The sequence below is a fragment of the Caenorhabditis elegans genome, chromosome III, assembly GCF_000002985.6.
Source record: "Caenorhabditis elegans chromosome III".
NCBI lineage: Eukaryota > Metazoa > Nematoda > Chromadorea > Rhabditida > Rhabditidae > Caenorhabditis > Caenorhabditis elegans.
In genome coordinates this window covers 3,844,517-3,863,401 of record NC_003281.10, presented here as the reverse complement: position 1 = coordinate 3,863,401, position 18,885 = coordinate 3,844,517, and the positions used below count along the sequence as shown (strand labels likewise).

General features: G+C 36.7%; 3 protein-coding genes, 1 non-coding gene and 1 pseudogene across 7 annotated transcripts; 2 read left to right on the top strand and 3 right to left on the bottom strand.

Annotated features, from left to right (window-relative positions):
* Positions 1-433: 433 nt before the first annotated feature.
* Positions 434-10,313, top strand: brc-1 (the record flags this gene model as incomplete). 3 transcript variants are annotated; one of them, NM_001430933.1, is made up of 10 exons in its annotated part: positions 434-514; positions 568-913; positions 1,370-1,598; positions 1,648-1,721; positions 1,784-2,122; positions 4,181-4,306; positions 4,357-4,456; positions 4,966-5,084; positions 9,047-9,220; positions 9,916-10,300. In NM_001430933.1, the coding sequence occupies 10 exons, from the start codon at positions 444-446 to the stop codon at positions 10,162-10,164; spliced, it is 1,827 nt and encodes a 608-aa protein (NP_001417850.1). The 3 variants fall into 3 exon arrangements, with proteins under 3 accessions (NP_001417850.1, NP_001367205.1, NP_001254882.1); NM_001381810.3 differs by having other exon boundaries at positions 444-514; positions 4,181-4,309; positions 9,916-10,313; NM_001267953.3 differs by lacking the exons at positions 434-514; positions 568-913; positions 1,370-1,598; ... (3 more) ...; positions 4,357-4,456; positions 4,966-5,084 and having other exon boundaries at positions 9,116-9,220; positions 9,916-10,164.
* C36A4.12 lies at positions 6,471-8,330 on the bottom strand (annotated as a pseudogene). The gene is made up of 3 exons: positions 8,213-8,330; positions 7,104-8,150; positions 6,471-7,056 (listed from the first exon to the last, which is right to left on the bottom strand). Coding segments are annotated over exons 1-3 (1,751 nt in total).
* Positions 10,314-11,321: 1,008 nt separating the features above from the next.
* On the top strand, positions 11,322-13,657 carry cyp-25A4 (Cytochrome P450). The gene is made up of 8 exons (NM_065378.3): positions 11,322-11,488; positions 11,536-11,613; positions 11,784-11,905; positions 11,993-12,179; positions 12,234-12,388; positions 12,441-12,537; positions 12,723-13,052; positions 13,117-13,657. The coding sequence occupies exons 1-8, from the start codon at positions 11,331-11,333 to the stop codon at positions 13,493-13,495; spliced, it is 1,506 nt and encodes a 501-aa protein (NP_497779.1). The 5' UTR covers positions 11,322-11,330; the 3' UTR covers positions 13,496-13,657.
* On the bottom strand, positions 11,435-11,455 carry 21ur-14909. The gene has a single exon (NR_052210.1).
* Positions 13,658-14,845: 1,188 nt separating the features above from the next.
* Positions 14,846-18,509, bottom strand: maph-1.3 (Microtubule-associated protein futsch; the record flags this gene model as incomplete). Its single annotated transcript, NM_065377.3, has 7 exons — positions 14,846-15,324; positions 15,371-15,638; positions 15,936-16,403; positions 16,520-16,903; positions 17,058-17,234; positions 17,321-18,241; positions 18,288-18,509. 7 exons carry the CDS (start codon positions 18,507-18,509, stop codon positions 15,140-15,142), a joined length of 2,625 nt encoding a protein of 874 aa, NP_497778.2. The 3' UTR covers positions 14,846-15,139.
* Positions 18,510-18,885: the final 376 nt, after the last annotated feature.

Genomic DNA, 18,885 nt, shown 5'->3' with positions numbered 1-18,885 from the left:
TGTTTTTTTTTTCAAAGCCGAAAAAGAAGAAAAAAAGATAGAAAACCGAAAAAGCAGCATCGTTTTCGCGCACTCTTTCTTCTTTTTTTCTTTCTTTTTCTAAAAAAAAATATTCTCCGTAGCTTGAAGTCTCAGGATTTCCAAAGGGAATTTCCTTGATAGAATATGGAAAAACAAGAGAGTCATCAGAGAAGGGAGAGGAAAAGCGGGGATGCTGGCGAAGACCGGGGGCACCGACTGAAATATAGGCACCGGCGGGGAGGCGGGGCGCTCTCTCCTCTCCGCTTTACTCCGCCCCGATTGTCAGTGGAGCAGGTTTGCAATGAGTGTTCTCTGATGCCCCCTCAGCGCGGGAGTTTTGAAATCAAATATTTTGTATTTTAACCTACTTTATTGATTTTTCAATTAAAATGAAATGTTATTTGTTTAAAATTTAATTTCAGATGGCAGATGTTGCACTGAGGATCACAGAAACAGTGGCACGACTGCAAAAAGAACTGAAATGTGGAATTTGGTAATTTATTTTCAAAAAATCAACAAAAAAACCTTAAATTGGTTTTTTTTCAGCTGTTCAACATACAAAGATCCAATTCTGTCCACATGTTTCCATATTTTCTGTCGTTCTTGCATTAACGCTTGCTTCGAACGAAAACGAAAAGTTCAATGCCCAATTTGTAGAAGTGTACTGGATAAGCGAAGTTGTCGAGATACTTATCAAATTACAATGGCTGTGCAGAACTATTTAAAGCTATCAGAAGCATTTAAAAAAGATATTGAGAATATGAATACGTTCAAGTCACTGCCGCCAGAGAAAATGTTCATGGAAAGTCAAATGCCGCTGGATATCACGATTATTCCAGAGAATGATGGAAAACGATGCGCTCCAGATTTTGCTATACCTTTTTTGCCAGTGGTATGCTTTTTGGCACAAAAAACCAATTAAAACCAAAAGAAAATCACTAAAAATATTTCTAAAATGTCAAATAAAAACATTTTTCACCTTTTTTTGTGTCGTATAGCGATTAAATCAATTTTTAATAATTTTATTACACACTTTTTTCATCGATTTGCTAATTTCTGACTGAAAATCATAGCGGACTGCGAAAAAATTTCGTCAAAAACACGAAAAAAGCAGAAAAGAAATATTTTTTACTTTTTTTTTGTTTGGAAAACTGGACTCTATAGTTACATTTTCTAGTGTATTTTTTTGGGAAAAAAAATTAAAAATGCAATACAAATTGCTAATTAGCTAAATAGTTGAAAAATTTTGAGTTTTTGCATAATTTAGTCCGTTTTTCGAAGTTATCATTAAAAAATTCGGCCTTTTTGGGCTATTTTGACTCTATTAACATTAAATCTGTATTTTCAGCGCCGAAAGCGACCGAGTCGACCACAACCGCCGAGCGCATTCGCCGAGGAGCCTGCAGAACCGGTAGAACCGCCAGAACCAGCCACAAAACAACCTGTAGAGCTCCAAAGTCGAGTATTCCCGCTGGAAAAATTGAAAAAAGACGTGGAAACCTCTACAGAAACGTATAAAATATCAAGAGAAGAACTGAAAAATGTTGATATTGAAGAATACATAAATACCCTCCGAGGTTGGTCAAAAATCAAAAAAAAATTCGCTAATTTTTGCCAATTTTCCAGAAAATTCGACAGAGATTGATGAAATCGATGCACTTTTCCAATTAATGCCGACGATGCGACAATTTCTTCGAAATGTTTGTGATGATTCGGGCTTATTTAGAGGAAAATAATTTTTGAAATAAAATATTTTTTGCAGAATATCAATCAGCTAATGGAGAAATTCCATGTGGCGCCACCGAAAAAATCAGAGAAACCAGCGAATCGAAGAGTATCCTTTGCGAGTTCTCAAGATCTTGAAAACATAAAAATTATGACAGCTTCTGAATCGCTGGAAACTCCTCCTGAGCCAATCCAAAAACTAGCCCAAAAGCCTGAAGTTTTCAAAAGTACTCAAAATTTGATCGATTTGAATCTAAATACTGCAGTGAAAAAGCCAGTGGTCGTAGCATCAGATGATGATGAAGTTGTAGAAGATTCTGAAGGAGAACTACAAATTGATGAAGATGATCTGGCAAATGTTACCTGTGCTACAAGTGTAAGAAATATAGGAAAATCATTGTGTGCAGAATATATCAGGGGTGTGCGGCAAATTTGCCGAATTTGTCGTTTGCCGAGCTCGGCAAATTTCAAAAAAGTTGATTTGCCGAATTTGCCGAGCTCGGCAAATTTCGAAATTTGCCGCACACGTCAAAAATTTGACAGTACAATTTCGACTAAAACTACTGATTTTTTCGCCAAAAATTCAGTAAAATGACACAAAATTGAGTTATTTTGATGCTTAAGCAGACATACTACACGGAACTGATTCCGAAGCCAGATGTGTGTTAAGAATTCGGTAGTTTTGGTGGTCCAAAAACATCAAAAAATATCAAAAATTTCCGAGTTTGTTAAGCACGGCAAATTTGCCGAATTTGCCGAATTAGCCGAGCTCGGCAAATTTGCCGAATTTGCCGTGCTCGGCAAATATTGAACAAAGAGATTTGCCGAATTTGCCGAGCTCGGCAAATTTTGCGATTTGCCGCACACCCCTGGAATATATGGTTTTCAACAGAAAAATTCAATTTTAATTTTAAAAAAAGTTGAATTGTTTTATAAAAAAGTGCTGAACCCGAAAAAAAAACATAATTTTGAGAAAATGCAAATATTTTTTCATTCAAAATTTCCATTTTTGTTATAATTTCGAGCATAACTTTAAAGAAAAAATTTGAAAATAAATTTTTAAGCAATTTTTTTTTAAATATCAGGTTGTCCCATAAGTTTTTGTACTTTTTTTCAAATATTTTTCCAAAACTTCTAGAAAGTTTTAAAATTTTTTCATCGTAGGTCGTGTCAAGGTCGGGTCGTCCCCTTTCAGAAAAGATTCATTTCATCCATTTCTACTTTGCCACGATGACAATCATCAAACTTGAACGTCGAGACGTTAGATTGCTTCTTCTTTATGAATTTCGTCTTGGTCATTCAGCAATGGAAGCGGAACGAAACATATGCGGTGCGATGGGTGAGGGAGCACTCTCTTATAATACAGCAAAGAGTTGGTTTCAAAAGTTCAAGAACGGCGACTTCAGTCTCGAAGAAATAGAACGTTCTGGGCGACCGGTAGAGTTAAATGAAGAAGACCTAGTGAAGCTGGTGGAGGAAGAGCCTCGTCTTAGTCTTCGTGAAATGGAAGAGAAGCTTGAGTGTTGTCATAGCACAATTGCACGTCACTTGGGTCGCCTTGGTTTTACTTCAAAACTTGGAATTTGGGTGCCTCATGAACTTTCGGCATCACAGAAGCTCACTCGGGTCAACGTTTGTACTCAACTTCTAACTTTTCGTCGAAAGTTCGATTGGCTGAACAATCTGGTTACTGGAGATGAGAAGTGGGTGCTCTATGTTAACCATTCCAGAAAACGTCAATGGCTTCCGATCGGTGAGAAAGGAATACCGACGCCAAAGCCTGATCTTCACCCAAAAAAGATTATGATCTGTGTCTGGTGGGGTGTTCAAGGACCCGTGCACTGGGAATTGTTGCCAACTAATAAAACTATCACTGCTGATTACTATTGTGCCCAATTGGACCGAGTTGCAGAAAAGACCAACGGAAAATATGAAAAACTATATTTTCTTCACGATAATGCTAGGCCTCATGTCGCCAAGAAGACTTTCCAAAAGCTGCAAGATCTTGGTTGGACTGTTTTACCGCATCCACCATATTCTCCAGATCTTGCACCAACCGACTACCATTTGTTCTTGTCTCTCAGTGACTACATGCGCGACAAGCAATTCGACGACGAAGAGCATCTCAAAACTGAACTCTCCACTTTCTTCTCATCGCGTTCGCCGGATTTCTTCTCCCGTGGCATCATGATGTTACCTAGTAAATGGCAACAAGTGGTGGACACTAATGGTGAATACTTGTGTGAATAGTACTACTTGTCGCTTGAGAGAAATAAATTTTTTTCAAAAAAAAAATAGTACAAAAACTTATGGGACAACCTGATAGAAAAATCGAAATATTATTGGAGATATCGGAAAAACTAAAAATAATAATTAAAACAAAAACAAAAATATTCCAATTTTGAAAAAAAGCCAAATAAAAATTATTTTTCAGTCAACTACCCTTGACGCCGACCGTACACCGAAAGCAATTCAAGATGACGAAGATCGAATCGACGATGAGTTGTCACAAGTACCAAAAACAATTGTTTGCTCGAGAATTCATAATGATGCGGACGAAGTAGTGGGACTGGTGGATGTTTGAAATTCAAACATTTTCTTATTTTTCAGGAACTTCTCAGCGATTTCTATCACAAATTCTTGTCAAATGCGTGCCGATTTGCGGAGGATGTGAATGAGCACACGACTCATTTGGTGATGATGAATAGTGGTTCGTTAAAACTGTGAAATTTGGAGGAAGACTTTTTTCTTAGAGATATTGTTCTCAAAAATAATCTGTGAAAAAAATTTAAAAAAAACCATGATTTTACCAAATTTTTGCAAACGGCAGAATAAAAAATCGAACCATTTTGCAGAAAAATGGTTTTTTTAACGCTTTTTAAAAAATCCAAAAATTGAGAATTTTAGATTTTTAAAATGATGCAATTTTTTGGTTTTTTTCCCAGATATATTCGAAAAACCGAAAATTAAATTTACAAAAAAGAGAAACAACGGTTTCATAAAATTTTGTACATTTTCTTCCAAAAATTAAAAAAAATTGCCAAAATTTTAAGCTATTAAAAAAATCTAAGTGTGCTCAAAATATCGGAAATTCGAAAAAACAAAATTCTCGTTTTTCGATTTTCCGCGCGAAATTTTAAAATAAGTTGGATTTTTTCATCGAGAAAAACCTATTTAAAACCGATTTTTAGTTCAAAATAATTTTTAACTAATTTTCAGAAGGCCGTTCAATTTCTCAAAAATCCACAGCATATCTCTATGCAATTGCTCGAAAATGCGTTATTGTAGGACGTCAATGGCTTGTAGATTGTATAACAACGGGTCTTTTACTGTCTGAGGTAATATTTTAATTTTTGTGTTTCATTTTAATTTCCGCTTTAAAAAAATGTTCCGATGAGATGGTCTGATACAAAAAGTGGTGAATTCTGTTGATAAATGTGTGCGATCTCTGGTCGAATTCTTTCAAAATTCACATGAAAATGAGTTTATCAGAGCAGAGTACACACACACCCAACATGCTTGTGATTTTGAAAATTATCGGAATTAATGTTCATTGAAATTGTTTATTTATTTTGGGTGTTTTTTGAGATTGTGCATAATTCGAAAAACGATCAGATTTAAAATGAAATTGAAAGGTTTTAATATGGGGTGAGCAGGGACAAAATATGGAAAATGTTGGAAATATGGGGTGAGCACGGGGGAATTACACTGCAACTTTTTTCGAACGAGGGACGAGGCAAAAAGGTTTCTAGGCCATGGCCGAGTCCCCGACAAGTTTCAGCGGCCATTTATGTTGCTTTGTTTTCCGCGTGTTTTCTTTCGTTTTTCACCAATTTTCCCCATTTTTTCTTATTAATACTAATAAATAAATATTTTTTGCAGATGCTAAAACAATTTCCAAGTGAAAAAATTGTGTATTGAGTCTGTAAGTAGCGGTGAAAGTGGTCAATGCAATATGATGGATTACGGGAATAAAAAACCCAAACTTTTTCCCACACATGCTGCTCTGATGCTGAAACTACCTGATTTTCATAACGAGATCACTGAAAAAGTTTTGAGGTTTTCAAAATTCAACTTTTTTGGTGAAAAAGTAGAGATTTTCGCATAAAAAGTTGAATTTTGAAAACCTCAAAACTTTTTCAGCGGTCTCGTTATGAAAATCAGGTACTTTTAGCATCTAAACATCTATGTATCATGTTTGGGGAAAAGTTTGGGTTTTGTATTCCCGTAATCCATCATATTACATTGACCACTTTCACCACTACTTGCCGACTGAATACATATTTTTTTCATCTGGAAATTATTTTAGCATTAGGAAAAAATATTTATTTATCAGTTTTAATAAGAAAACACGGGAAAAATTGGTGAAAAACAAGAGAAAACAAACACGGGGAGGCAAAGCTAACGTGGCTGAAGAAATTTCTACAGTAGTCCCATTTGGCTGACTGAATATTCAACGCGAATAAGTTTTGTACACTATTGCGTACTTTGCGTACGCGCATTTTATTTGACGACAATTCGTCAATATCAGCTCTGGCTAAAAGCGCTTTTCTCATTATTTAAGCGAATAAAAGTCGAAAAAAAATGTTTTGTGATACAGAATAGTAATTTAAAAAATAAAAAGTGCATATTTTATGTTTCTCATTATGTTTCCACTGATTTTCTGAGAAAAACCGAAAATTTCCTCTTTTTTCGATGAATTTTAGCTGAATAGTTTGTTTTTATCTAGTTTTTCTTCCGATTGACTGAATAACACATTTAATAACATCAATATAACGTTTAAAACATTCATTGTCTCGAAAACCAATATAAAACTCGTCAGAGAGGGATACTAAGTAAATATGCTGAACAAGGAAATGAGAGAGAAGAACATTAACCGAATGGGGAGGGGTGAATAAAAATCTGAACAGGAACGGAATATAAAAAACATTATTAGAAAGAACAAGCATGGCTTGATCTTCTTGGCAGTCGTCTCCTTATCCTATCACTTCTTCTCGGCGTCCTTCTGATCATGCTACCGAGCAACGTGGCACGATCGAAGAGTTTCACAACGGTTTGATACTTTCGATTCACGAGTCGGGCTCCCAATTCAGCGAGGGTCCTCTCACGAAGCGTGTCGCATTTTTAGGAAATTTAGAAATTTTTAATTTTTAAAAATTAAAAAATAAGTAACACCTCAAGAATTCCATCGAAGTTTTGCTCCTTTGCAATAAGACGAACTTTTTTTTACGGAATTGAACAGGATCATTGAGGTACGGCATGAAAACGGCTTCCTCGTTGAACGATGTTGAAGCTCCTTCACCATTGCACCTGAAAATCAACTTCTAAATTTTCAAATTTAAAGAAAATTCACATACTTATCCTCGGAAACGAATCCAATATTCTGGTTGCTGAGTGGAATTGCTTCAAAGATTTTGATCAGATTTTTTTGAAATTTTCGATCACACATCTTGTATCCACCAAATCGCCGAGTGCTTCATGAACTTCAGACTTGTGCTTTCCAACCTCTTCCATGAGCTTCACTTCTTCTGCTTGGAACTTTTGATTGCCTTCGGACCGATCTGACTTGTAGTTTCTTCTTAAATAGTGGCTGATTGAGCAGTTGACCTTGCAGTCCTACTTTCTTTGGCTTCTTCTGCGGCACTTGAGCCCTTGTAAGAGCACTTATTGCTGCTTAACCTTCCTTATTAATACTTCGAACAGCTTCTTCTTGTTCGCATATATTTCGAATTTTGTCTTGAAATCTTCCAATGCAGCGACAACGTAATATCTGGAAATTATAAAAACATTAAGAGAAAATATTTTGAAAAAAAATCGAAAATTGCACTGAATTCTTAGATTTTTCATTAAAATCGAAAAAAAAATTATGAAATACGTGAGATTGAGTTTCAAATGTTACTAATTCAGAATCAGCATATATTTTTCTATATTTGAGTGGGTTTTCAGAAATATTGTACCATAATTTTTGGAAAAATTTAATTTTTAATTCGAAATTGCACTGAATTTCTCGAATTTTTCACTAAAATTGAGAAACTAAATATGAAATACGCGAGATTGAGGTTCAAGACTTTTTAATTCAGAATCAGCATATATTTTTCCATATTTGAGTGGGTTTTCAGAAATATTGTACCATAATTTTTGGAAAAATTTAATTTTTAATTCGAAATTGCACTGAATTTCTCGAATTTTTCACTAAAATCGAGAAACTCAATAAGAAATACGCGAGATTGAGGTTCAAGACTTTTCAATCCGGAATCAGCATATATTTTTCCATATTTGAGTAGGTTTTCAGAAATATTGTACCATAATTTTTCGAGATATTTTGAATAATAACTTACTTTTCGACGTTTTTTACCTTTGTCCGGTTTAATCCATCGAATTTCGAAGCGGTTTGCGTAGATTAGCTGAAAACATTATGCTTATTCCACGTAGTAACAAGAAAAAACAAGAAAAAATAAGAAAAAACGAAGAAAAATAAGCATATAAGTCAAATTAAAAATGTTTATTCGATCAAAATTCTTAACCATAGGAGGCGGTGGCCTAGCCGGCGCAGCTCTCGCGGCCACGTTAGCTTTGCCTCCCCGTGCAAAGCAAGTACAAAATGTCGTAAAATGCGGTGTTTTGTGTGCAAACACCGATTTTTCGCATTTTTTCTCGGCCCTCGTTCGAAAAAAGTTGCAGTGAATTAGAGCATTTTTGGGAAGCGGAATTGTTAAGTTTAGCTTTAAGTGTAGTAGAAACAGTGGAGTTTTGCATGTAATGATAGAGAATAATCTGAAATATGGGCGAATTTTTTTTTGAAATTTCTGAAAATTTTGGACTCCTCGGAATTATTACAAATTTTTGGCATTTTAATTTTCAGAGAATTTGAATTATTTTTAATTTTAAAACTGGATTGGAATTTTCTGAAAATATTTAATTGGAAATATGGAAATGTTTGGTTTTTTAATTAAAAAAAACTGATTTTTTAAAATTATTATAGTTTACGATTTTTTGATTTTTTTTTCGGTAATTTCCGTTTGCCGCATTTTTTCAATTTTGAAGAATTAAATAAAAATAAAGTTTAGAAAAAAAAAAGCAAACCGACACAAAATCACGAAAACAAGAGAAAATAAAAAAAAAAAACTGTGAAAAGCTTCTTATTTTAGAAAAATTTCATAATATTTTCAAATTTTTTTTGCTAAATTAAATTTAAATTTTTTTAAAGTAATAATTTTTCCTCAAATTTTGGCATGGGCAGCTGAATTCCCATGATTTCCATGGAAACAATGAAAAAAAAAAGAAAATGCTTTTTTTGCAGGCAGACTACACGATAACGTCATGTTCTTCAACAATTCCTGTAAAAATACCACCGTCAATTGGCTCCGAAATGGGATGGCTCAGATCGAGAAACGATGAACATGGAAAATTATTTGCGGGACGACGATTCATGATTCTCAGGAAATTTACGATGAATCCGTATTTTGATTATAAGGTTTGTGCGTAAAAAGTGGCGTTTAAAAAAAGTTTTCGAAATTATTTTTTTTCCAAAAAAAAGTTCGCTGAAATTTTAGATTTTTAGGATTTTTTTGAATTTGAAAAATCTTGAAAACGCTAAATTTACTATTAAAAAAATAAAATGAGTAAAAAACTGAATTAATAATTTAATTTTTTAAATTATCAAGTTTTCAAAAAAAAAGTTAAAATTAAAACATTATATTAAATCTAAATTTAGTTTAAACTTCTTTTTTTTTAAATAAACTGATCTTTAAAATTTTGAAAGAAGAAAATTTATTTTGAATTGAATTGTTACATTATTGTTTTAAATCTGATTTTGAGGTTGAAAATTAGTTTTGTTTTCAAAAATTAATTACAGCAATTTTTCAAAAAGCATGTTTTTTAAGCTAAATTGAAACTAAAAATTTTTTTTTACATAACTTATAGGTTAACAGAAAGAAAAATTAAAAAGTTGTTCCTCAAATTTTCAGCACATTTTTTCAGTTAGACTGGAAAAAGACTACTTTCGAAATTTATTATCACGTTTTGAATGCCGTTTTTCAGGAAAAAATTTTAAAAAAATTTAACTGAAAAATCCAATTTATTTTGAAAATTTATAAACAAAACACCGAAAACTAGTCAGAAAATTGTTTTTTTTTTAATCAATTCCTCCTAAAAAACTATCGTTTTCAGCAACTAATCGAGCTTGTCCAACAATGCGGAGGAGAAATTCTGAGTTGCTACGAGAATCTGTCACCTGAAAAACTCTACATAATCTTCTCAAAACACTCAAAAGCAATTGAAGAATCAAAAAATATCGAGAATCTGTATAAATGTGATGTGGTGACAATGGAATGGGTATTGGACAGTATCAGTGAATATTTAATTCTACCCACTCAACCTTACAAAGCTGTCGATTCGATAGGCTGCCTGCAGGATTAATTTTCCATTTCTTCTTCTTCTTTCTTTGTTCTGTTTTTAAGTGTATTTTACGGCAATTTTTATAATTTTTTTTGCTTATTGACAGTTTATCTATGTCAAATTTATCAAGATTGAAATTTTATTTTTATTCAAAAAATTTATTGAAATTTTACGCAAAAAAATTAGAAAAAATTGAATTGAAAAAGTAGAAAACCGGTTTTCAATTCTGTCCTATGTTCAATTAAATCACGAATAATCGAAGAAATTTTCTTTATTTTCGCTTTTCTTATTTTGGAGAAAAAATCAATTTTTTTCCATTTTTCCTGGTTTTAATTCTTTTTCCCAAGTTTTTATCGCCGAATCTTTTGGAAAAAGAGATAAGAAATTGGTTTTTTCTTTAAAAAATGCCGAAAATTATTTAAATTCGTTGATTTTGCGCTAGCTCGGGTCTTGGCACGATCGAAAATTTATCATCTACAGTAACCGCGAGTACGGTAGCTTCATTTTTTTGTTGCCAATTTTGCAATTTTTCTCGGAATTTGCAGTGATTTTTGATAAAAAGCAAATATTCGAAGTAATAAAATAACAAAACTACGAAAAAAAAAGTTATTTAAAAAATAAAATCTACAGAATTCGCGGGTACTGTAGCTGATAAAGTTTTGCTCGTGCCGGGACCAGAGTTGTGGGAAAAAATCGCTTTTTTTTCTTTAATATGTAAAACACAGAAAATCAATGTTCCAACTATGATTTTCTTTCCCCGAAAAAAATAGCTCTTCAAGCCACGCCCACAAAATGGACGGGATATGAATTTCCGTCTCGCATCCGGTTATATCAGCAGTGAAGAAATGCAGGCGCGCCCCAGCGCACTGGGTATTGTGAAATTCGATATTGGAAATATATCTCTCGCCTCCAGGAGAGAAAAATAATATTTTTCACGAAATTTCCCTCAATTAAGTGCCTAAAATTCAAATAAAAATGGTATTCTCACATAAAAACTGTGAAAAATTGTCGAAAAATCTACCGTGCTCACTTATTACCCAAATGCAAAAATTCACGATTTCTGCGGTCTCAACACGAAAATGTTTGTTAAGCGCAAAAAGGTGTGCGCCTTTAAAGAGTACAATTCGTAAACTTTTGCGTCTGGATTTTCGTTCTAAGACCCATAAAAATGAGCGAATTTTCAGAAGATGGCAATTCTCATAATTTCTACAATATTTTTCACAATTATTACATTTATCAGCTACAGTATATGGCGAAGACATGCAATATTTAAACTTCGATCGAGTATTGGAATACCTGGACCACCAGTTCATTGGCTTTGGGGAAATTTGAATATAATTAAAGAGTGGGGAAACAGTTTTTTGAATTAAAAAAAAGAATTGAAAATTTCAGTCGAGTTTCGAGGCTTGGTTATAATGACACTACACAATGGCATCCAACTCTTCATACAAAATATGGGCCTATTTTTGGGTAGGTTTTTGAAAAATTTACTTACTATTTCTACTTACAGTAAGGAGCCAGTAAAAAAAGAAGATAATGTCACACTATTCAAGATTAACTTTCCCGCTAGTTTAGTAGAGCAAACGCGTTACTTCAGGGTTACTGTAGGGTTATGAAATTCTACTCTAAAAAAATTTCAGCTTATATTGTGGTACACAATTGCATATCACAGTATCCGAAGAAGAAGATATCAAGGAGATTTTTATACAGAATTTCTCAAACTTTTCGGATCGCATGACTCCTGACATTTTTGGAATGAATCGTAAGTTGAACATTTTTCAATGGTAGGCATAAACGCCTTTCTTGTGCCTGCCTGCCTACCGTTCCTACGCAATAAAATCAATTGTAGAGCTGAACCAATCTCTGCTCCAAAACACGTATGCAACTGGCTGGAAGCATACTCGATCTGCAATTGCTCCGATTTTCTCAACAGGAAAAATGAAAGCAATGCATGAGACTCTTGTCTCAAAAATTGATATTTTTTTAGAGGTTTTGAAGGAAAAATCAAGTTCTGGACAGAAATGGGATATTTTTGAGTAAATAAGTTTTAATTTTTTTTTTTCAAAAATTCGAACATTGGGTAATTTCAGAAATTTCCAAAGCCTCTCACTCGATATAATTGGAAAATGTGCGTTTGCAATTGATAGTAATTGCCAGAGAGATAGAACTGACCTATTTTATGTGCAAGCCAGAAAGTTTGTTGGAGCAGTTGACTTGAAGAAGAGCTGGATTTTGCCAGTGTCTTGTGAGTTGCCATTCAATTATGTAGTTTTGTAGTTTTAAAAACGTATTTTCAGTGATACTTCCAGAACTTTCATGGTTATGGAGGTTTCTATACAAATTCAGTGATCTTTCGGCAGCCGAGTTGCCACTTGTGAAAGGGCTAGTTGACTTGTAAGTTGATATTTTGTACACCTTTAATTTTAGGCTTTTGAAATTTTTGTTTATAAATATCGACATTTTTTTCAAAATGGCCCAGGAGCTAGAATTATTCGGGGTTAACCCACTGAAAACGCTTTCTTTCAAACTAAATAGGTTTCGCATAGATTGTAGAGACTACTGTATATTTTTTAATTCAGATATGACAGAAGACGTGCTGGAGAGGGTGGAAACGACAGCACTGATCTTCTGAACCTTCTCATTCGCCGGGAAACAATCGGAAAAATGACACAACGAGAAGTAATTGAAAACTGTTTCGCATTTTTGATTGCTGGATATGAAACAACAAGTACTGCAATGATGTTTTCTGCATACCTATTGGCAGAATATCCAATAGTTCAACAGAAGTTGTATGAAGAAATCAAGAAAACTAAGGAAAATGCAGGATTAAATTATGATTCCATACATAATATGAAATATTTGGATTGTGTTTATAAAGAATCTTTGAGGTTTTATCCACCAACTACACAGTAAGTCTCTAAATTCTTGATGTGGAAGTTTAGTTTAATACACAAAAAAAGTTAATAATTCCAGCTTCACCAATCGAGTCTGTCTGAACGATATGACAATACGAGGCCAGATTTACCCCGAAGATTCAACCCTCAAAGTCCAACCGTACACCATCCACCGTAACCCTGCAAACTGGGAATCGCCGGATGAATTCCAACCGGAAAGATTTGAGAATTGGGAAGAAAAGAGTAGCTCATTGAAGTGGATTCCATTTGGTGTTGGACCAAGATATTGTGTTGGAATGAGATTTGCTGAAATGGAATTTAAAACCACAATTGCCAAGTTACTGGATACTTTTGAGCTGAGCTTGGTGCCAGGAGACCCTCCAATGATTCCAGAGACAAATGGTGTTATTTTTAGGCCAAGGTCTCCTGTTAGATTGAATTTGAAGCTCAGAATATAACATCTTTTCATGCTCTTTTGCTTTACCGTTACTCGTGTCATATACCTTATTTTGTACATTTTTTAACTTTTATTTTTCAATAAATTTGAATATTAATTTTGTAACATGATAGTAATTTGTGTTTTACAATTGAATTCAATAAATGATTATATAAATTTGAAAAAAATCAATTGAAAATCAATTGAAAATCAATTATTACCTATCCAGTGGACGTTGACAGTTCGAAAATAGAAGAGACGTAGACAAAAATTGTTCCCCGCAACGAAAACACGCTGGAGCCACGTGGTAGCTCATGTATTTGTATTGAAGCATTTGCCACGTTGAGTTAATATGTTAACAAGATGATTCATTTCATGTTTCAAATAAAGATCACAAGTAATCCATCATTTAGAAGTCATCTTTTGATTTTTCCGTAGTACCTGAAAGCTGTATTAAAGTTTTAATTTAAGAGTAAGCTTACTTGAATTTGATGGCCGAATTCATAAAGTTGTTCTGAGACGTTGCTTTTTCTCTGGCAATTTTGTAGGTTTCCTAAAATTTGAGCATTTGAGAATTTATAACACCGGTCTTAGTGGGTCAAAAAATTAAATTTTTGTTTCTCCCTCTTCCAAAAGTGAAGCGGTTTAAAATCAGGTTAAAAATCAGGGATGAGTGCCGCAGGCCCTCTTACTCTTGGAAACTGTGGGCCGGCTTTAAACCTATTCGAAGCATAGTGATTGTGACCCCATTTTTGTCGGGCACACCCCATACCCGAAGTGCTGGCGGGCCCCCAGGCCGCTAGTCGAGCAAATCGGCAAATCGGCAAATTTCCAGAATTGAAATTTCTGGCAAATCGGGACATCGGCAAATCGGGACATCGGCAAATCGGCAAATTGCCAGAATTGAAATTTCCGGCAAATCGGCAGAATTGAAATTTCGGGCAAATCGGCAAACCGGTAAAGTGCCGAATTTGCCGGAAAAACGGCAAATCGGTAAGTTGCCAGAGTTGAAATTTCCGGCAAATCGGCAGACCGGTAAAGTGCCGAATTTGTCGAAATTGAAAATTTCCGGCAAATCGGCAAATTATCAAATTGTGGTGTTGTACATTTTTTTTGGTAAATTCAGAATTTAAATTTCAAAATTGTACGCATCCTATCAATGTTACTACATCTATTTTGAAAAGCAAGCTAATTCTATGAAAATATCGAGAAAAAATTTGAGAAAATTTCCAAAAAGACAGTTTTAAGTGTTTCCGTCTGATAAAAAATCCCTCTAAACATTTCCGGCAAACGGCAAATTGCCAATTTGTCGAACTGCAATTGCCGCCCACCCCTGATTCATATTTTCAAAGTGGTTGGAACAGTGTCATGAACGACTGCTAAAACACTGTATTTAATGATTGAATTTAGCAAAAAACTGCCAATAAATATACAATAAATAATTGAAAAATTAAATATGGTGATTTTGGGCAGCATTCGGTGGGGCCAAAAGATCAGTACTGGGGGCTATATAAAACATGAAAACTTTGCAATAAATTTACTCGGGGGGAAAAATAATAAATAAGTTATGCGGGAACGAGGGGGGGGGGGGGGGGAAGGTGTAAATATTCACAGGAAAATAGTGGGGGAGATTGGTGGCGATGGTGGGAGATTGATTGGCAGTCAATTAAAGCAAATCGACTCTGGCCAAATCATACTCAACGACTCCGGCGTCCGAGCTCACTGTCGTCCGCTGCTTCTCCACGGGCATTGAAAACTGCAGATGATTCGCGGCGAACTGCTCCTCGTTCTTCTGGCGGAAATCGTGCAGCATCGGAGAGGAATGTGTTGGGATCACGTTGCATGGATGAGCTGAAAAATAATTTATAAAACTTGCCAAATTTGAGAATGAGCTTACCACGATCACACCATGTTTGCTTTCCTCTGAGAATCGCCTGCAGCTGCTCTCCGGAGATTTCCTTCGACGAGAGGATCACATTTCTCGAGCGCACCTTTGAGATGAACTCTTGCAGACCGTCTGCTTCAACGGAGGTCTCCAATTTCTCGTACCTTGGCACTGTGACCACGTCGAAATAGTATGGACGCGCGAATTTGACTGGCTTCGCTGAGGCGACGGATCCTGGAGCAGCTGGCATGTGGAGATTTTCTGGATGAGAGGCATCGATCTGGAAAATTAAATTTTACATTGAAATTAAATATATTTTCAAATGTTTTCGGTGAAAATACATGTAATTACTCTTGAAATTCTTTTTCAACAATAAATACACAGATTCCCTCCATGATCAGGCTTGATCAGTTAGGAATGATTTTAAAGAATGTGAGTTTTTGGAAATCGTTCCTTTTTGTACAAATTTTCATTTTTTTGTTCCTCATAGAAATCACAATTTTTCAATTTACGTTCAAAATATCAGTTAATCCTAACAGAAAGCGGTTTTTCTGAACTTTTAAACATATTAAACTACCTGTTCACTCTCCTGTGCACATGCATTGAGCACAGCATCCAATGCTGGATCAGTCTTTTCGTACTTTACAGCAGCTCTATTCTCAATCACATTGGAGTGCGACTGCATCAAATCATGCTTCGGAATCTTGATTCCTCCATTTTGTGCTGCATGTGCTTGTTCCCCGTGGCCGTTCGTTTCCGATCCGTTCGAGGTAACAATGCTGCTGGCAAGTGCACTGGTGAATGGCAGAGTGGCGTCCTCAATCATCTGATTGCTCAGCTTTCGCACATACTCATCCGTCTTCTCGTCGAGAGCCAGATTCTGAAGTTCTGCCGACAACTGAGTGACTTCTCCAACGGCCTTGGTAAGATCCGCTGCAACTTCAGAGCTGTTAGTATCCATGCTGATGTCAACTAATTTGGACACATCTTCATTGAATTCGGCAAGAGTGCCATCGTCACGTGGAGCTTGTGGGATCAGTGGTTCCTGAAAATTAAATAATTTTGAAAATTGAGAGTGAAATTTGAAAATTTCAAGCATTTTTTGGATAGAAAAGTGAGCTCATTTGCATGCTGAAAAATAACAATTTTGGGATATTTTACCTCAAACCCAGGAGCAATCTTCTCCAGTTCATCATCCAACTTCACAAGACCATCATTTGGTCCCTTTGGTGATGGAGGAATGAATGGAACAGCAGCAACAATGTTCGGGAGCTCTGGATCAGGAGTAGCGACGATCAAATGACCACTTGGCACAACTGGTGCAGATGGGTCGGGGTGTGATGGCTTCAGTGGATCGAAATCGTCCAGCTCGACTGGATCCGGCTTCTTGAAAGCATCGACTGGCTCTGGGATCCTGTCTTCCCCGGAACCGCCAGCAACTATCGTCTCTGGACGTGGCTCTGGCTTCTTGAACGCGCCAACTGGTGGCGGAATTTCGTCTTCGACGTCAGCCAGATTTGCGACATCATCGACTTCCTGTGGAGCCTGAAATATACCGATTCACCATGACAATACCACAATATTAATACAAAAATCTAATTACACAGACATCAACGACATAGAAATGCGTCAAAAACTAGATATATTCAGTGAAAAATTGAAATATATTTTCAGTTTCTGTGTCAAAAGTTCTTATCACCTTCGCCAAGTCCTCGGCGTCAACTATCGGTTCCTTCGGATGCGTGGCTCGAGCCTCCTCAAGACGTGGTGGTTCCGGTGTTGGTGGAATCACGACAATATCCATTGGAGCCGATCCTTGGTTGAAATCTTCTGGAAACAGCGAGTCGTCGAGAACGATGGTGACGTCGCTCGGATCCTGAAATGAAACACATCACTGCTAAGCGAAAAAGAAAAAGCAGAGGACTAGAGATCTACCAATCGGAATGAAAGAAATCAACTTACCCTTCGAGAAGCTTCTGGAGCTGTAGCTGGAGCCGATGATGTCGAAGCTGGAGCTGTAGCTTTTGGAGCTGAGACCGCCGAAGCAGGCTTCGATGGAGCGGCTCTTTGAACTTTCCCAGCGACTTTCTTCTGAGCGATAGCCTCGGCCTTGGCTGCCTTCGCAGGGGCTCCTCTTGGTGGCGCTGGTGCAGATTTCGCTGGAATTGGAGCTCTAATCGGAGCCTTCGATGCTGAAGCGGCCTTCGGTGGTGCAGTTGCTCTCGGTGGAACGGCTGTTCTGGTAGCAGGAGCTGCACTTCGTGTAGTCGTCGGACAAGCTGGGCCTGTTGGAGCACGAGAAGTCAACGCTCTGGGGGCACTGACTGCAGGGATTGCTGGACGAGTTCTTGCGGCGCCGGTTGTAGATGCAGATCTAGTAGATGGTTTTCCGGCAACAGGTCGTGGAACGGCAGGAGCAGGAATATCCAACAACGCATCCTTCGACTTCACGGTGGGCGCGTTGAGGAATGGAAGTGATTTCGCTGCCTTGTCGAGCGATTGTTGGATCCTCGCAAGTGAGCTCGTCCCCGAAATAAGCACTCTGACCGCCGATTGATCCGTCATCGCAGGCCTCCAGAGCAGGACGGCGATGGTTCCATTCTCAGCGGCCGCCTTCTCCACTTCTGCCTCGTTTCCTCCTGCCAACGCCTTTGTGATCACTTCGGAGTCTTTGACGTCTCCAGCCAGAATATACATGGAGAGAACTCCTTTTGCAGCTGACTGGTATATGATGTGTGCCGGATATTTCGGGCTGAACAGTGGCGGTGCAACGGAGAGAAGCTTCGAGTTCGCTTCTTGAATTGCTTTGGCAATCTCTCCACTGCTTCCCGGCTTGGCAGTCTTGAACGGCTTCGTGTTGGTGAACACCGGCAACGGTTTTCCCTGAAAAAAGTAGATTATCAAAATTTTCATTAAAGTTTCTACAAACCTGTTCCAACAGAGCAGACGTGGTTCCGAGGTTACCAAGCGTCGGCGCGGCGAGCAGCACGGCAGAGACGTCCCTGACGTGAGCCACGAATCCTGGGCTTTTTTCGGCGAATCCCCCATCGAGAATGTAGACGCCGTCAAAATCAAACAAGGTGGCTGTGTTGGCCGCACCGCCCAAGACGTAGACGCATGCCTTCGACGACATGATGTATTCTTCCGGCATCTGGAAAGAAGGAGTAATTTTCAACAGTTTTAAGCACGTATACGTAGAAAATGAAAGAGAACGCTGAAAGATTGAATTATGGCGAATTTTATGCCAAAATAATTACAAAAACCCTAATTTCGGAGTTTTTCGCGCTTTTCTGTAGACTTAAGTTCATTTTTCAACCATATTAGCGACTAAAAATGTTCAAAAACTAATCAAAAATGTGAAATAAACGACAAAATTATAGGGAAAATGCAAAAGCTTCTTGGCTGCTGACAAAATTGCAGATTTTTTAGGATTTACAAAAAAAAGGTTTCAGTGGGCGGTGCCAATTCGCAACCACCGCACGCTCATTTCGCAAGCCTCGCACGTTTTTTCAGTGATCTTTTTAAAT

Excerpts from the sequence above, each read along its gene's own strand:
- cyp-25A4 (NM_065378.3), top strand. The coding sequence starts at position 11,331 with ATGGCAATTCTCATAATTTCTACAATATTTTTCACAATTATTACATTT. Across the intron at positions 11,614-11,783 it reads AAATATGGGCCTATTTTTGG|CTTATATTGTGGTACACAAT; the intron begins GTAGGTTTTTGA and ends AAAAAATTTCAG. Across the intron at positions 13,053-13,116 it reads TTTTATCCACCAACTACACA|CTTCACCAATCGAGTCTGTC; the intron begins GTAAGTCTCTAA and ends TAATAATTCCAG.